Source organism: Rutidosis leptorrhynchoides, chromosome 5 (assembly GCF_046630445.1).
Source record: "Rutidosis leptorrhynchoides isolate AG116_Rl617_1_P2 chromosome 5, CSIRO_AGI_Rlap_v1, whole genome shotgun sequence".
NCBI classification, from domain to species: Eukaryota; Viridiplantae; Streptophyta; class Magnoliopsida; order Asterales; family Asteraceae; genus Rutidosis; species Rutidosis leptorrhynchoides.
In genome coordinates, this window is record NC_092337.1 from 67,466,762 (window position 1) to 67,489,188 (window position 22,427).

General features: G+C 40.9%; 1 protein-coding gene across 1 annotated transcript; it reads right to left on the reverse strand.

Moving 5' to 3' along the window:
* Positions 1 to 724: 724 nt before the first annotated feature.
* Positions 725 to 1,522, reverse strand: LOC139848725 (uncharacterized). Its single transcript, XM_071838431.1, has one exon. It carries the CDS (start codon positions 1,520 to 1,522, stop codon positions 725 to 727), a length of 798 nt encoding a protein of 265 aa, XP_071694532.1.
* Between the last annotated feature and the right edge of the window lie 20,905 nt (positions 1,523 to 22,427).

Genomic DNA, 22,427 nt, shown 5'->3' on the forward strand with positions numbered 1-22,427 from the left:
TAATCATTAACTTTCACCCTCCGTTCCGTATCTTTGTCAAAAAAAAAAAAAAAAAAAAATTATAGATTTAGTATTAAGGAGTATAATGTACGGAGTAATTGTTAGACCACTCCCCACACTCCCGTCTTTTTCGCGTCAATGTTTGAAGGTTTAAAACTTTTTCCCCCATTCGGTTTCTCAAGATATTCTTCGATGCGAACAATATGATTTGGTCATGAAAACTCAGAACAAGATTCACAAGAAGTATGCCAGTGCGTTTGACTCCGACGACGAAGAATAATTCCGTCACTTTTAATTTGTTGTTTTTAACGTATTTTACTTTTTAATTTATGTAACGTCTAAATTTATGTAACGTCTAAATTCATGTAATGTGTTTTTAATTAATGAAATATTATATTTTAAATAATTATTAGTTTTGTAGTTTTTAATAATTATATTTTTTTTTGAAAAGCAAGAAATTTTATTTATATAATGAAAAGTTACATGCCCTATAAATTCTATACAATATAATGATAACGGAAATAAAAATGGCGACTCCAAGAATAAGTCAAACATTTTGCCACCGCGGAACTTGAAACTTCAAGTTGGATAGGATTAACCGAACAATACCGACATTGCGGTGACAAAGTTGATTAATGCTACCAAATTAACCAAGTGATAGAATGCAAAACCTATCCATGAAGAAGCGTGGGTACAATAAGGGCTGATTTGGACGTGATGTAAATTAGCCAATGCCCGACCTTTGTTGATCCGAGGTGTAGGTTGACGGATTGATGAGCCATTGATGCCAATCGATTGTAGATTTCTTTGATCTTTTGGATATCCAAGCGTATGTTTGTGATTGGATTACAGTTAAAATTGTAGCGACACACCATTCTTTTTTGCTAAAAACATTGAGGTTCCTATGTTTCCAAAGAATGTATGAAGAGGCCCATTTAGTGGCTTGCCATATGTGTAAACCGGTTTTCGATGTAGTGAACGGTTGCTCCGAGATGGTGACGTCATTAATGGTGGTGAGGGTGTTAGAAGGAAGGTTCCACCATTTTAATATAGATAGCCATACACTTGATGTTTTCGGACAAAGAAAAAGGTTGTGTTCAGTGGTTTCAACATGTGAGTTGCATAATGGGCAAAGAAGTGAGTTGAGATCAATATTACGCTTGTCTAGTTCAATGCGAGTGGGAATTCTACCATAAATTAATCTCCAGATGAATATGTTAATTTTTTGGGGTAAAAATTTGTTTTTCGGGGTTTTGAAGGTGTGTTGTGGAGTGGCGAGTTTGGAGTTGTCGAGGATCGAAGCAAGTTTCTTAGTTGTGAAGATACCATCATTATCTAAGGTCCATTTCCAGGTGTCAGGTTTATCGGTTAAATTAATGGTGGCTAGAAGATTGTTGAGTTCCGTTAATTCGTTGAGGGTACGCCCATATGGATTTCTAGACCAATTCCACACGCCGGTGGTTATAGAGTCTTGTGTCGTTATACGATCGACAACCAGAGCATGTTTGTTGTTTTCGAGCATGTATAGTCTTCTAAATTGGTTGCAGAATTTTTCGGTACCACACAAAGTATTAGTTTTGTAGTTTTTAATAATTATATATATATATATATATATATATATATATATATATATATATATATATATATATATATATATATATATATATATATATAATATAAATAATAATAATTAATAATAATAACAATAATAACAATAAATTATTAATATTATTAATATTATCTAAATAATAATAATAATAATAATAATAATAATAATAATAATAATAATAAAGTTTAACTTAAAAAAAATTAGGTCCATTAAGAGGTGTGTCATGGTCGGGCAGAAATGTTTGGTTAGTAATGAGAATGGTAAAATAGCATTGATGTAAAATTGTGTTAATTAAGATATGGACTTAATAGTTAGTTGAGAATGATTGTTGATTTTCTTCTTTAAAACTTCAAAAATCACACCAAGTGGTTTCTGTAACAACCCGACTTTTTCGACTTGCTTTTACGCCTTGTATTTTTGCGAAACTGCGTATTTGTGCGTACTGTGTTACTTTCTTACTCCGGAACCTTGGCACACGTGTTTTATATTCATATATACTTTAAAACGTGCCTTGGTGTATGTAGAATGCTTAACTTCTCCATTGGATGCTTTTATAACCGTTAGTGTTATTTAACGTTTCGAATAAACCGCGAACTGCGCGCACGTTTGACTTTTGTCGGAACCGGAACTTTTGGACTGCGAAATATTAATTATTATTTTATAATAATAATTACTTGGGCCTTTGGATGCTTAATTTTATTTATTTATTTGCTAAAGCCCAATAGTTAGTCTTGTTGGACTTTTTACCTTTTTGGGCTCAAGCCCACCCTACTCTAGCTAGTGATACAATTAATTAGCCCAAGTATTATTACTAGTAGCCCATAATAATAAATAAATAAATAAAGAAATTAATTAATGAGTCATACTAGCATAATGGATAAGGATTATCTATTTGTCACATGGGATTCTAGCATTAGTACATGCTTTAGACAACCACTAACCAAAAAGCAACATGGTGTCCCCCTCCCCCCTCCCTCAAAATTTCGGCCACTATGGCCTCCACCTCACCAATCCTTGTCAATTTTTGCTTATAAATACTAGCCATTTACCTCTCACTTGTTCATTTGATTTTCACACACACTTGTTCTTTCTTTCTTTCCTTTCTAGTAATACTTGTAAGTTTTCTTTCTTCTTCCTTTTTCTTTTCAATTTCATGATCATCATCATCATTTTATGGAGATCAAAGTTCCTTTTAGCTTTGATCTTACTTATATCTTGTTGATTCAAGCATGAATCTTTCAAGAACATGGAAGATTCAAGCTTTCTAGCTTGAATCTTCATATCTTTTGTAGATCTACTTCTTTTATACTTAATCTTTCTATTTTGTGATAAAGATTCAAACTTTTGTTTGTAATCTTCATGCATCTTCAAGATCCAAGCTTTATGCTTCAAGATCTTCAAGAACAATTAAGATGCAAGCTTTCTAGCTTGAATCTTCATATCTTTTTGTTAGATCTAAGTTCTTTTTGCTTTGATCATGTTGTTTTGTTAAAAAGATTCAAACTTGTGTTTGTTATCTTCATATATCTTAAAGATCCAAGCTTTATGCTTCAAGATCTTCAAGAACATCAAAGGTTCAAGCTTTCTAACTTTGCAACCTTGTAACTTGTGTGAAATGGATCCAAGCTCTCTAGCTTAGGGTTCCATCACCTCTTTTGACTTGGATTGTGCTTATACTTGTTGAAATGATGTAAATTTTGTAGCTTTAGTTGTTATTGTGAATTGAAATTGTGTTAAGACTAAGGATATGATGTAACCTTGGTTCATCATCTATCTAAGACTCATGAATGAGTTGTGTTCTTACTTGGTCTTAACATATTGTGTATTGATGGTGAATCTTGGTCAAAAGTGATGCTAAACCATCAACGAGTTGTACACTTGAAGCTACAAGCATCAAGGATGAGAACCGTGATGAACATCAAGCACCAAGAACCCCACCGGAGCACTTACCCTACTGTTTTTCGTATCTGATCAGACCACCTGGTGTAAGACCCGAGTATTCGTAGTGTACATATGTGTATATGGGTTACTCAAGTTTGGGGTTTTTGTTGCACATAATTAAAAAGACAAAAGATGCTGAACTGGGAGGGTCGCGCGCCGCGCGGCTAGGTGGCGCGCCGCGCCATCTGTCTGCAACAGATTCCTTTCTTCTTTTTAAAATAGATATTTTGAGGGCAATTGTGTAATTTCACTTTGGGGCCGAATGGAACACCCTAGATCAGTTTTGGGGAGCTCATTTACTACTCCCACAACAACCTCATCTCCTCCAATTGAAGTTTAGTGAGAGAGTGCAATCCTTGAGAGAGAAAGCTCCATTTAAGGGTGAAAGAGGTTGAATCGGGTCTTGGTGCAAGTTTTAAAGTCATTCATCTAGTCGATAGCTACGTGATGATTGTGTTGGTAAGTTATAAAACCTAATTTCTTACTTTAATTGCTTTAAGGGTTAGGGTTTGGGCTAGTGATGAACCAAAGACCCATTTTGTTAGTATTTTGGGGATTTTGGGTGATTATGGGTTATGAAGACTCATTGATGACTAACCTAGGATTTGAATGTGTTAATTGGACTTTTGAGTCTTAAAATTTGGTTAGTTGGTGGCTAGAACACTTTTATAATATGTAAATGGGTGTTATTGGATATGGATGACCCAAATGGGTGTGTTGACTTTGAAATGGGTCAAATGAGTCTTTAATGACCTAAGTGGCCTAGCAATTATGAAAACGAGTTAGCCTTGTGACCTAAATGTGTTTTAAACCCATCTTGACGAATGATTAGGGTTTTGGTGTGTGTTGACCCAATTTAGGGTTAAGGGTGCAAATGGGTTGAAATTGCACCATTGGGTCAAAATGGCTTAGAATGATGAAAGGGTTTGGTTGACCGACTTGAGTTTGCGTTTGATGATGTGTATAATATGATAGGTACGTTACTTTGAGGTCTTGCAAGCTCGGGTATCTTTTCACAAGACTTTGAGGTGAGTGGAATAATTATATGCGTATGTATATAATGTATGTATTTGTTGTAGCGTGAAATGTGTAGTGTCGAGGTGCTAAGACACCACGTTTCACGTGAAGAGTGTAGCATCGAGGTGTTAAGATGCCACTCGGGTGTAGCATCGAGGTGTTAAGATGCCACCTAGGAGTGTAGTGTCGAGGTGTTAAGACACCACTCCGTAAAATAATGAGTGATGCATCGAGGTGTTAAGATGCCACTCGGGGTGATGTGCCGAGGTGTTAAGGTGCCACCCTAGGGGTTAGTGGTGCGAGGTGTTAAGTGCCCTAACGGATGTTACGAACACCGATGGGGTTTTCGCGAGCGCCGTTCCCTTGTACTATTGGTTAACCATGGTTATTTGTGTTGTAAGCATATTATATTATTCGAGTTATATTCATATGCGGTTGTTATGCTAGCTTGTGGTATTGGAGATTTATAGCTTGCTATTGTGACGATAAGCTAAATGTGTATGCTAGCGTGTTTGCGGTTTGGTGTGTAAGTGTATGCAAGTAGGTATAATTATATATGTATTCGTATAATTATTGCATTCACTAAGCTTTGCTTACCCTCTCGTTGTGTACTAATTTTATAGGTTCGGTTTTGGACAAGGGTAAGGGCATCGTTTTGGACTAGAGATCCCGCTTGATGCTAGGGGACGCTTTTGGCTTTAGTAGCTCTTGGAGTTTGACCGATAGTTGGGTAGTTTAATCCCAAACGCCATGCTCATTGTGTAGTTTGGAACTTAAACTTTTTGGTGGTCGAAACTCGTAAATTGTATTAAACTCGTAAAACGGCCGATGTGGGCCCCGCTTGTAAAACATTGATTTTATATTTGAAACAGGTTAGTTTTACATATTTGGATGTATGGTAAAAACCGTTTCGTCTAAAAGTGTCGGGAACTAGTCAATCTTTTTCGCATTTTGAGACTTTCCGGACAGACCCGAATGGCGCGCCGCGCGGCCATCCTGGCGCGCCGCGCCAGTTCACTGTGCAGCAATTTTTTATTTTTATTTTGTATTTTCACGTGGTTTGTTCGCGGGTTGGTTTGGGTTGTTACAAGTGGTATCAGAGCATGGTCTAAGGGATTTAGGTGACTTGAGATAGGCGCCTAGACTTAGACTTTTTGTGTGTGCGTTATGCGGGACTTGTAGGACTTTGGGTCGGACCGGGATTAGTTTGTGCATAGGTTTATGTAAACTAATCATGCGCTACTTGTTATGTATGTTTAGCGAGCATCGAGCGAGATGGACGTTGTACTAGCAAGTTAATGCGACGTGCTCGCGTAACAATGATTAGCTACCATTGTTACAGGCGCAAATCGTGTCGAACAAGCAATGTACGACGATTGTTGAGCAAGATAGGGTAGTGTGGTGTATATGAATATACATACGTGTTATGTCCTTTTGTGTCGCCGCTTAACCTACTTCGTTTTATAGAATGAAGACGAGAAACGGACCCAATCATGATAACGGAAGTACAAGTGAGGACGCCGAGTTCTCAACCAAGGTCGAGGCCGTCTTTAAGAAGTTAAAAGCGGATTTTCTTGCGGACGTTCGAAAGGTCTTTCAAGATTCGATTGATGAGCAAATAACCGATCTAATTAATGAACGAATGAAGGCCACTATCGAAGAGGCCCTTGACGCTAGGAATATCTATCCTCGCGGTGAAGGAGGTGAAGGAAGGCGGGACTTCCACTACAAGAACTTCAAGGATGCTCAACCCCCGATGTTTAATGGGGTTCGGGATCCTTTAAAAAGTACATGTTGGATCTCCGATATTGAGGGAGCTTTCCGTACCGCGGAATGTCCTCCCGAAAAGAAGGCGAGGTATGGTTCTAGCATGTTACGCGAAGAAGCTAAGTTGTGGTGGGACGATAAAATCAACTTGTATGGTGAAGAATAATGTATGGGCTTGACATGGGAGGAGTTCAAGAAAGAATTTTTCAGAGAATACCGAACTTCATCCGATCTCGATAGAATCTGGGACGAGTTGCACCATTTGCAACAAGGGTCAATGGACTTGGTTACATTCAAGTCTACATTCTTGGCAAAGACTCGTTTTTGCCCAGAATATGTGGGTGATGATCATAAGCTCATGAAGGATTTCTACCGTACTTTGAATGATGAGTACAAGGGGAAGATTAGTCAGGGTATGGCTAAGTCTTTTGATGAATTGTTCGAGTTGGCTCGGGGTTTTGAGCCGGAGGTTCCAAGAAAGAGTGATTTCATGTTTTCCAAAAGAAAATTTGAAGGTTTTAGTTACTCTAACGCCTCAAGCAAGAAGAGCAAGAGCAAGAGGGGGGCCGAAAGTGTCAATAGTGCAAAGAAGGGCACTACCGGTGGGTTTTCTTATACGTGCTACAATTGTGGGCAACCGGGTCATATGGCTCGTGAGTGTCCGAAACCATCTTCCGGAAACAAAGTCACTTGTTTTAATTGCGGCAAAGAGGGGCATAAGAAGCCGGAGTGTCCCGACTTGCGAAACGATAATGTGAAGCGGTTAGAGAAGGCGGCGGGTACGGCTAGGGGTCGCAACTACTTGATGACTAATGATGAAGCCAAACAATCGAACGAAGTTGTCTCAGGTACTTTCATGGTTAATTCTAATCCGGCGAGGATTCTTTTCGATAGCGGTGCAAATTTGTCGTTTGTGTCTCCTAAATTTGTGCCTAAACTTAATAGACAATTAGCTAAGTTAAGTCGTCCGATAGAAGTCGAAATAGCGGACGGCAAGACGGCAAGACGGTGCTAGTGGTTGATATGTGTGAAAATTGTGATGTTGTTTTTGGTGCCGAAACCTTTAAAATTGATCTTATTCCAATGACCTTGGGCGACTTTGATATTGTCGTTGGTATGGATTGGCTCGATCTTTATAGAGCCGATATTGCATGCCATGATAATTTTATTCGTGTGAAGACCCTAAGTGGGGGAGAGTTAATTATTCATGGTGATAAGAGAAGGAGACCGGTGCCGATATGCACTTTTGCACGGGCACGTCGTTTTGTTGTTAATGGTGGCATGGTTTTCCTTGCTCATGTTGTTGATACTCGTAATGAGCCACCACCTATTCGTGAAATTCCGGTTGTTAGTGAATTAGAAGACGTTTTTTCGGACGAATTACCGGGTGTTCCGGCGGAAAGACAAGTTGAGTTTCGTATTGAGTTGGTTCCGGGAGCTACTCCTATTGCTAAAACTCCTTATCGTTTAGCACCAACGGAAATGCAAGAGTTGTTAAATCAAACCCAAGAGTTGCTCGAGAAGGGTTTTATTCGACCGAGTGCTTCGCCATGGGGCGCTCCGGTGTTATTTGTGAAGAAGAAAGATGGTAGTATGCGTATGTGCATTGATTACCGTGAGTTGAATAAAGTGACGATCAAGAATCGTTATCCATTACCCAGGATTGACGATTTATTTGATCAACTTCAAGGTGCAACGTATTTCTCTAAGATCGACCTACGGTCCGGCTATCACCAAATGCGGGTCCGTGAGGAAGACATTGAGAAAACGGATTTTAGAACGCGGTATGGGCATTTTGAGTTTGTGGTGATGCCTTTTGGTCTTACGAATGCACCAGCGGCATTCATGGATCTTATGAACCGGGTGTGCCAACCTATGTTGGACAAGTCGGTTATTGTGTTCATTGACGACATACTAGTCTACTCGAAAGGTATGAACGAACATGAACGTCAATTGCGTGAAGTATTGAAGACTTTACAAAAGGAGAAGTTGTATGCTAAGTTCTCCAAATGTGAATTTTGGCTAAGGGAAGTACAATTCCTTGGTCATATTGTGAACAGAGACGGTATTCAAGTAGATCCGGGGAAGATCGAGACGGTGAAGAGTTGGGGACGACCGACTACGCCTACGGAAATCCGAAGCTTCCTCGGATTGGCCGATTATTATCGTCGGTTTATCCAAGACTTTTCTAAGATTGCTTCTCCATTAACGAAGTTGACGAGAAAGAATGCTAAGTTTAATTGGGAGAACGAGCAAGAAATTGCTTTTCAATTGTTAAAAGAGAAGTTGTGTCAAGCTCCGGTGTTAGTATTACCGAAAGGTGTCAAAGATATGACGGTTTATTGTGATGCTTCGCTAAATGGGCTCGGGTGTGTTCTGATGCAAAGAGGTAAAGTCATCGGTTATGCCTCTCGACAATTAAAGGAACACGAAACGAGATATCCGACTCATGACCTTGAGTTGGCGGCGGTTGTGTATGCGTTGAAAATTTGGCGCCATTACTTGTATGGTGTCAAGTGTATGATTTATTCAGATCATAAGAGTTTGAAACATCTCTTTAATCAACGAGATTTGAATTATCGCCAACGTAGGTGGATGGATGTGGTGAAAGACTACGATTGTGAAATACTTTATCATCCGGGTAAGGCGAATGTTGTCACGGATGCGTTGATTCGAAAGAGTCAACATCCGGCGATAAAAGTGGGGTCTTTACGTTTGATTATTTCCAACGATTTTCTTGAAAAGCTTGGCGAGATTCAAATAGAGGCTTACGTTCACAATAAGCATGTGGAACGAATCGTGGGCCAATCGGAGTTCATTACTATGGGCCCGCGTGGTTTGTTGTCCTTTCAAGGAAGGGTGTGGGTGCCTAAGATGGGTGATTACCGACGGGTGATACTTGATGAAGCACATAAGTCAAAATATTCCATTCATTCGGGCGCGACGAAAATGTATCATGACTTGAAGAAAGATTATTGGTGGCCGGGCATGAAACGTGATGTTGTGAAGTATGTTGAGCAATGTGTCACGTGTGTACAAGTAAAAGCCGAACACCAAAAGCCGTATGGTAAGTTGCAACCGTTAGAAATCCCGAAATGGAAATGGGAGCACATTACCATGGATTTCATTACAAAGTTACCTAAAACGGCGAGAACCCAATTTGATTCGATTTGGGTTATAGTTGACCGATTGACAAAAAGCGCTTTGTTTCTTCCCATTAAAGAAGCGATATCGTCGGAGGCCTTGGCTAAGTTGTTTATCAAGGAAGTGGTCTCGCGACATGGAGTTCCTATATCTATTATTTCGGATCGAGATACCCGTTTTACATCTCGGTTTTGGGAAAAGTTTCATGAAGATATGGGTACGCAATTGAAGTTGAGCACGGCGTATCATCCTCAAACGGACAGTCAAACCGAACGTACGAATCAAACTTTGGAAGATATGCTACGGGCGTGCATCATTGACTTCGGTGGTAGTTGGGATGAGCATTTGCCTTTAGTGGAATTCTCGTACAATAATAGTTATCATACTAGTATCGGGATGCCACCTTACGAAATGCTTTATGGGCGTAGGTGTCGAACTCCCGTTTGTTGGGGAGAAGTGGGTCAAAGAGAGATCGGAAGTACCGATTTGGTTTTAGAGACCAATAGCAAGATCGATTTGATTCGGGAACATTTGAAAAAGGCTCAAGATAGGCAAAAGTCGTATGCCGATAGACGTAGGCGATTGATTGAGTTCCAAGAAGGCGATATGGTGATGCTTAAGGTTTCGCCAAGGAAGGGTATTATTCGATTTCAAAAACGGGGAAAGTTAGCTCCTCGGTTTATTGGGCCGTTCAAGGTTTTAGCTCGTGTTGGTGAAGTTGCATATCGATTAGAATTACCCGAAGAGCTTGCGGGGATCCATAATACATTTCATGTTTCCCACCTTTTTAAGTGTCTTGCGGATGATTCCTCATGGATGCCTTTAGACGAGATCTAGCTAAACAACAAGTTAGAATATGTCGAAGAACCGATTGCTATCCTTGACGAGAAGGTGAAAATGTTGAGGAATAAAGAGGTGAAGACCTTTAAGGTTCAATGGCAACGAAGTAAAGGTTCCGAGTTCACTTGGGAGCCCGAAGAGTTCGTGTTAGTTTATCTTCCCTCGTGTCATGCGGCTTGGATTGCGAGGACGCAATCCGAATAAGTGGGGGAGAGTTGTAAGTCCCGAGTATTCGTAGTGTACATATGTGTATATGGGTTACTCAAGTTTGGGGTTTTTGTTGCACATAATTAAAAAGACAAAAGATGCTGAACTGGGAGGGTCGCGCGCCGCGCCATCTGTCTGCAACAGATTCCTTTCTTCTTTTTAAAATAGATATTTTGAGGGCAATTGTGTAATTTCACTTTGGGGCCGAATGTAACACCCTAGATCAGTTTTGGGGAGCTCATTTACTACTCCCACAACAACCTCATCTCCTCCAATTGAAGTTTAGTGAGAGAGTGCAATCCTTGAGAGAGAAAGCTCCATTTAAGGGTGAAAGAGGTTGAATCGGGTCTTGGTGCAAGTTTTAAAGTCATTCATCTAGTCGATAGCTACGTGGTGATTGTGTTGGTAAGTTATAAAACCTAATTTCTTACTTTAATTGCTTTAAGGGTTAGGGTTTGGGCTAGTGATGAACCAAAGACCCATTTTGTTAGTATTTTGGAGATTTTGGGTGATTATGGGTTATGAAGACTCATTGATGACTAACCTAGGATTTGAATGTGTTAATTGGACTTTTGAGTCTTAAAATTTGGTTAGTTGGTGGCTAGAACACTTTTATAATATGTAAATGGGTGTTATTGGATATGGATGACCCAAATGGGTGTGTTGACTTTGAAATGGGTCAAATGAGTCTTTAATGACCTAAGTGGCCTAGCAATTATGAAAACGAGTTAGCCTTGTGACCTAAATGTGTTTTAAACCCATCTTGACGAATGATTAGGATTTTGGTGTGTGTTGACCCAATTTAGGGTTAAGGGTGCAAATGGGTTGAAATTGCACCATTGGGTCAAAATGGCTTAGAATGATGAAAGGGTTTGGTTGACCGACTTGAGTTTGCGTTTGATGATGTGTATAATATGATAGGTACGTTACTTTGAGGTCTTGCAAGCTCGGGTATCTTTTCACAAGACTTTGAGGTGAGTGGAATAATTATATGCGTATGTATATAATGTATGTATTTGTTGTAGCGTGAAATGTGTAGTGTCGAGGTGCTAAGACACCACGTTTCATGTGAAGAGTGTAGCATCGAGGTGTTAAGATGCCATTCGGGTGTAGCATCGAGGTGTTAAGATGCCACCTAGGAGTGTAGTATCGAGGTGTTAAGACACCACTCCGTAAAATAATGAGTGATGCATCGAGGTGTTAAGATGCCACTTGGGGTGATGTGCCGAGGTGTTAAGGTGCCACCCTAGGGGTTAGTGGTGCGAGGTGTTAAGTGCCCTAACGGATGTTACGAACACCGATGGCGTTTTCGCGAGCGCCGTTCCCTTGTACTATTGGTTAACCATGGTTATTTGTGTTGTAAGCATATTATATTATTCGAGTTATATTCATATGCGGTTGTTATGCTAGCTTGTGGTATTGGAGATTTATAGCTTGCTATTGTGACGATAAGCTAAATGTGTATGCTAGCGTGTTTGCGGTTTGGTGTGTAAGTGTATGCAGGTAGGTATAATTATATATGTATTCGTATAATTATTGCATTCACTAAGCTTTGCTTACCCTCTCGTTGTTTACTATTTTTATAGGTTCGGTTTTGGACAAGGGTAAGGGCATCGTTTTGGACTAGAGATCCCGCTTGATGCTAGAGAACGCTTTTGGCTTTAGTAGCTCTTGGAGTTTGACCGATAGTTGGGTAGTTTAATCCCAAACGCCATGCTCATTGTGTAGTTTGGAACTTAAACTTTTTGGTGGTCGAAACTCGTAAATTGTATTAAACTCGTAAAACGGCCAATGTGGGCCCCGCTTGTAAAACATTGATTTTATATTTGAAACAGGTTAGTTTTACATATTTGGATGTATGGTAAAAAGCGTTTCGTCTAAAAGTGTCGGGAACTAGTCAATCTTTTTCGCATTTTGAGACTTTCCGGACAGACCCGAATGGCGCGCCGCGCCAGTTCACTGTGCAGCAATTTTTTTTTTTTTTTTGTATTTTCACGTGGTTTGTTCGCGGGTTGGTTTGGGTTGTTACACCTGGGCTACTGGAAAGTTTATTTTCAGTTAGTTCGGTTCGAGTAGATGATTTTCTGTTTAGGCCTCGTCTTAATCCGAGTTACGGTTTAGGATTAATGGCCCTCCGAGAGTCACTACACCCTATTAACGTTGTGCTGAAATTTCTGACCTACTCGCACTTAAACCGTCGCCACAGTCAAACGAAGACTAGTTAGGTTCTGGAAATTGGTCAGCTGTTAGGGGACTCATATACGGAGCCATAGCCACTGACTATGCGTCTTTTAGATTTACGTAGAGGTCGTAGCAGCTGACCGAAGTCAGCCTATTGTTTCGATCTCTATTCTCGTCGAACTTACTTAGTTTTTATGATGATGAATGATGATGATGATGACACTTAAACTTAATTATGAACTATTTGAACTTATAAAGACAACCTACTGACCTAGTAACCTTTAATTTAGGTTGACGACCTTTTGGACCGACTTACTACTTGCGTACTTTCATTACCGACTTTACCGCTTTTATCACTGTGAGTTATAGCATCCCTTTTTACTTTAACTATTTTGGGACTGAGAATACATGCGCTTTTTACGTTTTACATACTAGGCACGAGTACTTAAACTTTATATGTGTGTGGGTTATACAACGGCATAAACATTCCCCTTAGCACGGTAACGTTTAGTCATTGGTTTTTGAACCAGTGAACGCAAATCTTAGATATGGATCCATAGGGTTTGACATCCCCACTCGGGCTAGTCGCGCTAGCATTTAACGGGTGTTTAATACTTCGTGAACATACGCACTCGCCAAGTGTACTTTCAGGGGGTTATAAACGTTAAGTCTAGTTACCGGGTGCCCACGGTTATGCATATACTTTTCATACTGTTTTGTTACGCTGTTGCAGCACTGAAATCTCGTGGCCTATCTTACGTTACTATTACAACTTAAACTATAGCTCACCAACATTCGTGTTGACTTTTTAAGAGTGTATTTCTCAGGTGCCTAGAGGTTTATTGCTTTCGCTGTTACACTTGCTGTCATGCTGTTATTGAATTGCTGTTATGGACCTACTGTACTAGTTATCCGCTGCATTACTAGAGATGTCTCAAATTATGAAACTTATGTTTTGCATTCGTAAACTTATGTTATTTTGGAACAATTGTTTGTAATAAGTCTTATGACATGTTATCTTTGTAAAACGTTATCTTTTTAATGAATGCAAATCGGTTTTCAAACAGCATTTAGTGTTTGACCTTATGATGATCCTGTTGTTGATGATCCGTACATGATGGTTTTGTGCGGGGGGCCACAGTTGGTATCAGAGCATTGGTTGTAGGGAATTAGGTTGCATTAGTGAGTCTAGACCGACCCGAGTAGGATTCACTAATAGGACTAATCTACAACTTGCTAGTTTACTTGTTTCTGCGAGACTTACTACGTGCTACTGCTTACTTTTACTGCTATGTGATCTTACTACATACTATTGCTTATCTTCACTGCCATGCGAACCTGCTGTATGCCTATTTCTGCCTTTGCATGATTACTATCTGCTTTCACATGTTATCTCTGATTAGTACTGATTACCATGCTAGGTTGCTATAGTGCCTAATACTTGCTTGCTTATGACTTACTGATATGGAAAATTTATTTTCCTTGTTCAGATGTCGGATATTCCACCTGTCATCATTTTGGACAGCGATTCGGACTCGTCAGCCACCTCACCTACTGCTGCTACCGACACACAGATCCCGTTAACCAGTGACCTTGGCGCTTCATCCTCCGGAACCAGCAGCCATACACCTGTACCAGTGGTTACCACAGTCGGAGCCCAGGACCCTCCGGAGATTTCAGCTCCAGTTGCCCCAGTACCTCAGGAGCCACAGCCCAGCCCCGGTGGTGTTGTGATTCCCGCAGAATTCTAGGAAGGTCCATTCCGTAATTATTTACGCATGTGGTGCCGACGCACTCCTGATGGACGTCTTGTGCCGATTCCACCCGGCAGATACCGACAGATGATGGCCGCCCGAGGACAGCCAGTACATCCACCCGTGCAGCCACTCCCAGCTGATTCATCATCCGACGGCTCATCCACAGATGACTCTAGTGATGATAACTCCGACGAGGAGGACCTTGATGATGCACCTGTGCAGCCACCCTCCACCCCACCGAAGAAGCGGTACCGTTTTGATGGTACCGTCATTCCGGGGATCAACAGAGGACGAGCATTCACTGACGCACATGGCCAGCGTTGTAGGGTTACCGCCCGTAAGTGGGTCGTGCCTTACCCGGCTGATCCGTTCGTGTGTAAGCCTTACCTCCATGCAGCATCTACCTCTGGAGCCGGACCATCTGCACCACCTGCACCAGCAGCTCCGCCTGCTCTGCCAGCCCCTCCCTCTGTCGAGGAACTGAAGAGGGAGGTGGAGATCCTCCATGCTCGGGTAACTGAGCTCGAGGAGCAGATGTCCCATGTGCTGGACATCCTTTACCCACCGTCACCATAGAGCTTTGTAGTAGGTTTCATTTTGTAATCTCGTTTGTAGTTCCATATTTTCCTTATGTAATGTGCGAACTTATGCGAATGTATGCAACTCTTTATTAATTAATGGAACTTTGCGTTGTTTAATCCTTGCATAGTGTTCTATTTACGTTACTGTATGTTGGTTTTGTTGTATTTGTACCTAGTTGCGTTACTATATTGGCATGCGTTGTGTTGTTTCCCTGTTTACTATATACTGTATTATTGTATGTTGTATGCTGGATTTTGACTTAAGTCAAAACTTTTGTTTCGAAGGGCAATGGCAAACACACGAACAACACCCACAGCAGCTCAAATCGAAGAAATGATTAATGAACGAGTCGCCGCAGCCTTGGCGAAAATGAACCCTCAAACTGAACCACTGCCGGTTATCCAACCCGTTCGAAACGGGTGCACCTACAAGGAATTCCAGAGCTGTAAACCACATAACTTCAGCGGAACTGAGGGGCCTGTTGGTCTCACAAGATGGTTTGAAAAGCTTGAATCAGTATTCCGAGTCAGCAACTGTTCCGAGTCCAACAAAACCAAATTTGCTTCCTGCACGCTATCTGATGGCGCCCTTACGTGGTGGAACACCATGGCACAGGCACAAGGTATTGATGATGCGTATGCTACGCCATGGGAGGAGTTCAAAGCGGCTATGATTGATGAGTATTGTCCGAGAACCGAGATACAAAAGATGGAAATGGAGTTTATGCAATTGAAAGCTGTTGGCAACGATCTCGATGGTTACAATCGGAGGTTTCTTAAGTTAGCTCTTATGTGTCCTACCATGGTCACCCCGAAATTTAAGCGTATGGAGAGATACTTTTGGGGACTCCCTAAGTCCATCAAGGGTAATGTCACCTCGTCCAAGCCACCGAATGTTCCCAAAGCAATGCGCATGGTGAATACACTCATGAATCAGATTCTCATCGATGAACCGGAGAAGTCCAAGTCTGAAGCGGGTAGTAGTGACAAGCGAAAGTGGGATAACAGTAAGGGGAGGACCTATGATCAAACCCCCGCTAAGAGACACAACAACGGTGGAAACCCCAACCCCGGCACAAACTCCAACCCGAACTACAAAGGTACCCTACCGCAATGCAAGAGGTGTTACAAACACCACACTGGGTATTGTAATGTTGTTTGTGAGAAGTGCCAACGGTCTGGGCATATAGGTAAGGATTGCAAGGTCACTACTTTGAATGCAAGGGCAAACCCCACCGGGCCGAAGAAGTGCTACGGATGCTGAAAGACGGGCCACTTCAGGAATGAGTGTCCCGACAAGCGAAAAGGCTGCGGACTACCGCGAGGTAGAGCTTTTAATGTTAATGCAAGGGATGCACGCGAGAACCCCGACTTGGTGACAGGTATATTCACTATCAACAACCTTTTAGCTTCTGTCCTATTTGATACTGGTGCCGATAGAAGTTATGTATGTAGACACTTTTGCAATAAGATAAATTGGTCATTAGTTCCTTTAAAAGAAAGTATGCTAGTTGAGGTAGCCAATGGGAAACTTGAGAAAGTTGACCAATTTGGCCGATGAGCTATTATTAACATAGCTGGCGTGGATTTCGAAATTGACTTGATACCCATCAAATTGGGAAGCTTTAACGTGATTGTCGGCATAGACTGGTTGACTAAAGTAAGGGCTGATGTTATCTGTGGAGATAAAGCTCTTCGTATACCACAAGGAGATGGTGAGCCACTGGTTATATATGGAGAGAGATGTAGTTCGAAACTGAACCTCATTAGTTGTATGAAAGCGCAGAAGATCATGAAAAAAGGACGTCTTGCTGTTTTAGCACACGTGAAGGTTTTAGAAACAGAAGAGAAGAGTGTGAATGATGTGCGAATCGTGAATGAATTCCCCGACGTCTTTCCGGAAGAACTGCCTGGATTACCGCCACCGAGAGCCGTGGAGTTCCAGATCGATCTAGTGCCGGGAGCTGCACCCGTAGCTCGTGCGCCTTATCGTCTGGCACCTTCAGAACTGCAAGAATTGCAGAGTCAACTACAGGAATTGCTCGACCGAGGGTTTATCCAACCGAGCTAGTCGCCTTGGGGCGCACCTGTTTTATTCGCGAAGAAGAAGGACGGATCTTTCCGCATGTGTATCGACTACCGCGAACTCAATAAATTGACCATCAAGAATCGATATCCTCTTCCCCGAATTGACGATCTTTTTGATCAGCTGCAAGGATCAAGCGTTTACTCTAAGATCGATTTGCGATCCGGTTATCACCAGTTGAGAGTGAAAGAGAGTGATGTGATGAAGACTGCGTTTAGAACCCGCTATGATCATTACGAGTTTCTCGTGATGCCATTCGGATTAACCAACGCACCAGCCGTGTTCATGGACCTCATGAATCGTGTCTGCAAGCCTTATCTGGATAAATTCGTTATCGTCTTCATTGATGATATCTGCATCTACTCCAAGAGCGAAGAAGAACATGAGAAACATCTCCGACTAGTGCTTGAACTCTTGAGACAAGAGCAACTTTATGCCAAATTCTCCAAGTATGAATTTTGGCTGAAGGAAGTCCAATTTTTGGGTCATATTGTGAGTGATCAAGGTATCAAAGTTGACCCCGCCAAGATTGAAGCTATCAGCAAGTGGGAGACACCCACTACTCCGACTCACATCCGCCAATTTCTAGGTCTTGCCGGTTATTACCGAAGGTTCATTGAAGGTTTCTCTTTGATTTTGCGTCCTTTGACTGCGTTAACTCATAAAGGGAAGAAGTTTGTTTGGGAAAAAGAACAAAAAGCAGCATTTCAAACCCTGAAGCAGAAGTTAACCACCGCACCTATCTTATCTCTTCCTGAAGGCAGTGACGACTTCGTTGTGTACTGCGATGCTTCGAAGAATGGTTTTGGTTGTATGTTGATGCAAAGAACGAAGGTCATTGCCTATGAATCTCGTCAACTGAAGGTCTACGAGCGAAACTACACTACTCACGATCTCGCACTTGGAGCCGTTGTCTTCGCATTGAAGCTGTGGAGACACTATCTCTATGGAACAAAGAGTACCATATTCACCGATCACAAAAGCCTCCAGCACATCTTTGATCAGAAGCAGCTGAACATGAGACAGCGATGATGGATTGAGACACTGAACGACTATAATTGTGAACTTCGTTACCATCCTGGTAAGGCCAATGTTGTAGCTGACGCTCTGAGTTGAAAGGAGAGAATGGTACCTCTTCGTGTTCGGGCTCTGAACATCACCATCCATTCGAACCTCCATAGCCAGATCTGAGTAGCCCAAGAAGAGGCTCTCATCGAGAAGAACTTACGTTATGAATACTTGAACATTCTCGTCTCTAAATTCGAGGTTAGGGAATCTGGACTCCGATGTTATGTCGGAAGAATTTGGGTACCTCGTTATGGAGATCTACGGAACCTTATACTTGATGAAGCCCACAAGTCGAGATATTCGATTCATCCAGGAGCCGGAAAAATGTACCACGATCTTAAGGAACAGTATTGGTGGCCAAATCTTAAGAAGGATGTTGCAACTTATGTTGGAAGGTGTTTGACTTGTTCGAGGGTTAAGGCTGAACATCAGAGGCCATCTGGATTACTTCAACAACCAGAAATCCCACAATGGAAATGGGAAGCAATTACAATGGATTTCATCACGAAGCTACCAAAGACGGTGGGTGAATAAGATACAATCTGGGTTATCGTTGACCGTCTTACTAAATCTGCTCATTTTCTAGCGATGAAAGAAACAGATACAATGGAGAGACTTGCTCAACTGTACATTAAAGAGGTTGTATCTCGTCATGGTGTGCCCTTATCAATTATCTCCGATCGCGATCCCCGTTTTGCTTCCAGATTCTGGCGATCTTTGCAAGAAGCCTTGGGAAATCATCTTGATATGAGCACCGCTTATCACCCACAGACCGACGGTCAGAGTGAACGAACAATTCATACAATGGAGGACATGTTGCGTGCCTGTGTTATTGACTTTGGAAAGTCTTGGGAAAGGCATCTGCCGCTAGCCGAATTCTCTTACAACAACAGTTATCATTCGAGTATTAAAGCCGTGCCTTTTGAAGCGTTGTATGGTCGCAAGTGCCGTTCTCCTATTTGTTGGGCCGAGTTAGGCGAAGTGCAAATCACCGGACCTGAGATAGTCCATGAAACGACGGAGAAGATTTCTCAGATTCAGGCAAGACTTAAGACGGCCTGTGATCGCCAAAAGAGTTATGCTGATCTTAAACGTAAAGACTTCGAATTCAACGTAGTTGACCGTGTGATGTTGAAGGTCGCACCTTGGAAGGGTGTAATTCGCTTTGGAAAGCGCGGAAAGTTAAACCCACGATACATTGGTCCTTTTGAAATTTTGGAACGTGTTGGACCCGTTGCTTACCGTTTGGATCTTCTGACTCAGTTGAGTGCTGTTCATCCTACCTTCCATGTATCAAATTTGAAAAAGTGTCATGCTCTACCGGAACTTATCATACCATTGGAAGAACTTACGATTGATGACAAACTCCACTTCGTGGAGGAACCTGTAGAAATTATGGACCGTGAGGTCAAAACCTTGAAACGCAATAAGATTCCAATTGTCCGAGTTCGATGGAATGCCAAGCGTGGACCTGAGTTTACCTGGGAGCGAGAGGATCAAATGATGCAGAAGTACTCTCACCTTTTCCCAACTCTAACACCTGCCTCAGCTTAAATTTCGGGATGAAATTTCCAATAACAGGTGGGTAATGTAACAACCAGACTTTTTCGACTTGCTTTTATGCCTTGTATTTTTGCGAAACTGCGTATTTGTGCGTACTGTGTTACTTTATTACTCCAGAACCTTGGCACACGTGTTTTATATTCATATATACTTTAAAACGTGCCTTGGTGTATGTAGAATGCTTAACTTGTCCATTGGATTCTTTTATAACCGTTAGTGTTATTTAACGTTTCGAATAAACCGCGAACTGCGCGCACGTTTGACTTTTGTCGGAACCGGAACTTTTGGACTGCGAAATATTAATTATTATTTTATAATAATAATTACTTGGGCCTTTGGATGCTTAATTTTATTTATTTATTTGCTAAAGCCCAATAGTTAGTCTTGTTGGACTTTTTACCTTGTTGGGCTCGAGCCCACCCTACTCTAGCTAGTGACCCAATTAATTAGCCCAAGTATTATTACTAGTAGCCCATAATAATAAATAAATAAATAAAGAAATTAATTAATGAGTTATACTAGCATAATGGATAAGGATTATCTATTTGTCACATGAGATTCTAGCATTAGTACATGCTTTAGACAACCACTAACCAAAAAGCAACATGGTGTCCCCCTCCCCCCTTCCTCAAAATTTCGGCCACTATGGCCTACACCTCACCAATCCTTGTCAATTTTTTCTTATAAATACTAGCCATTTACCTCTCACTTGTTCATTTGATTTTCACACACACTTGTCCTTTCTTTCTTTCCTTTCTAGTAATACTTGTAAGTTTTCTTTCTTCTTCCTTTTTCTTTTCAATTTCATGATCATCATCATCATTTTATGGAGATCAAAGTTCCTTTTAGCTTTGATCTTACTTATATCTTGTTGATTCAAGCATGAATCTTGTAAGAACATGGAAGATTCAAGCTTTCTAGCTTGAATCTTCATATCTTTTGTAGATCTACTTCTTTTATACTTTAATCTTTCTATTTTGTGATAAAGATTCAAACTTTTGTTTGTAATCTTCATGCATCTTCAAGATCCAAGCTTTATGCTTCAAGATCTTCAAGAACAATTAAGATGCAAGCTTTCTAGCTTGAATCTTCATATCTTTTTGTTAGATCTAAGTTCTTTTTGCTTTGATCATGTTGTTTTGTTAAAAAGATTCAAACTTGTGTTTGTTATCTTCATATATCTTAAAGATCCAAGCTTTATGCTTCAAGATCTTCAAGAACATCAAAGGTTCAAGCTTTCTAGCTTTGCAACCTTGTAACTTGTGTGAAATGGATCCAAGCTCTCTAGCTTAGGGTTCCATCACCTCTTTTGACTTGGATTGTGCTTATACTTGTTGAAATGATGTAAAGTTTGTAGCTTTAGTTGTTATTGTGAATTGAAATTGTGTTAAGACTAAGGATATGATGTAACCTTGGTTCATCATCCATCTAAGACTCATGAATGAGTTGTGTTCTTACTTAGTCTTAACATATTGTGTATTGATGGTGAATCTTGGTCAAAAGTGATGCTAAACCATCAACGAGTTGTACACTTGAAGCTACAAGCATCAAGGATGAGAACCGTGATGAGCATCAAGCACTAAGAACCCCACCGGAGCACTTACCTACTGTTTTTCGTATCTAATCAGACCACCTGGGCTACTGGAAAGTTGATTTTTAGTTAGTTCGATTCGAGTAGATGATTTTCCGTTTAGGCCTCGTCTTAATCCGAGTTACGGTTTAGGATTAATGGCCCTCCGAGAGTCACTACACCCTATTAACGTTGTGCTGAAATTTCTGACCTACTCGCTCTTAAACCGTCGCCACGGTCAAACGAAGACGAGTTAGGTTCTAGAAATTGGTCAGATGTTAGGGAACTCATATACGGAGCCATAGCCACTGACTATGCGTCTTTTCAATTTACGTAGATGTCGTAGCAGCTGACCGAAGTCAGCCTATTGTTTCGATCTCTATTCTCGTCGAACTTACTTAGTTTTTATGATGATGAATGATGATGATGATGACACTTAAACTTAATTATGAACTATTTGAACTTATAAAGACAACCTACTGACCTAGTAACCTTTGATTTTGGTTGACGACCTTTTGGACCGACTTACTACTTGCGTACTTTCATTACCGACTTTACCGCTTTTATCACTGTGAGTTATAGCATCCCTTTTTACTTTAACTATTTTGGGACTGAGAATACATGCGCTTTTTATGTTTTACATACTAGGCATGAGTACTTAAACTTTATATGTGTGTGGGTTATACAACGGCATAAACATTCCCCTTAGCACGTGTAACGACCCGTCAAAATCGCTATTGACGCGGCACGTTAATCATTGATTCCACAGTGAGGTTTTGACCTCTATATGATACGTTTTGATAAAATATTGCATTCATTAAAATAAGTGACTTTCTAAACATAGAAAGTTATAAACATGTGGGCGAGTGTTTGGGTATAAGCAAAACCCCGAAATACATAAGTCTTTAATTTACAGGTTGCCATCACAGTCCAATTATTTATTACACAACGCAGTTTTATTTTGAATGCAATAAACTTTGTACAAAGCATGAGAGACTCCATGCAGGCAACAAGCACATCACAGCGGAAGCATTCTAAGGACCTGAGAATAAAACATGCTAAAAAGTCAACACGAATGTTGGTGAGTTATAGGTTT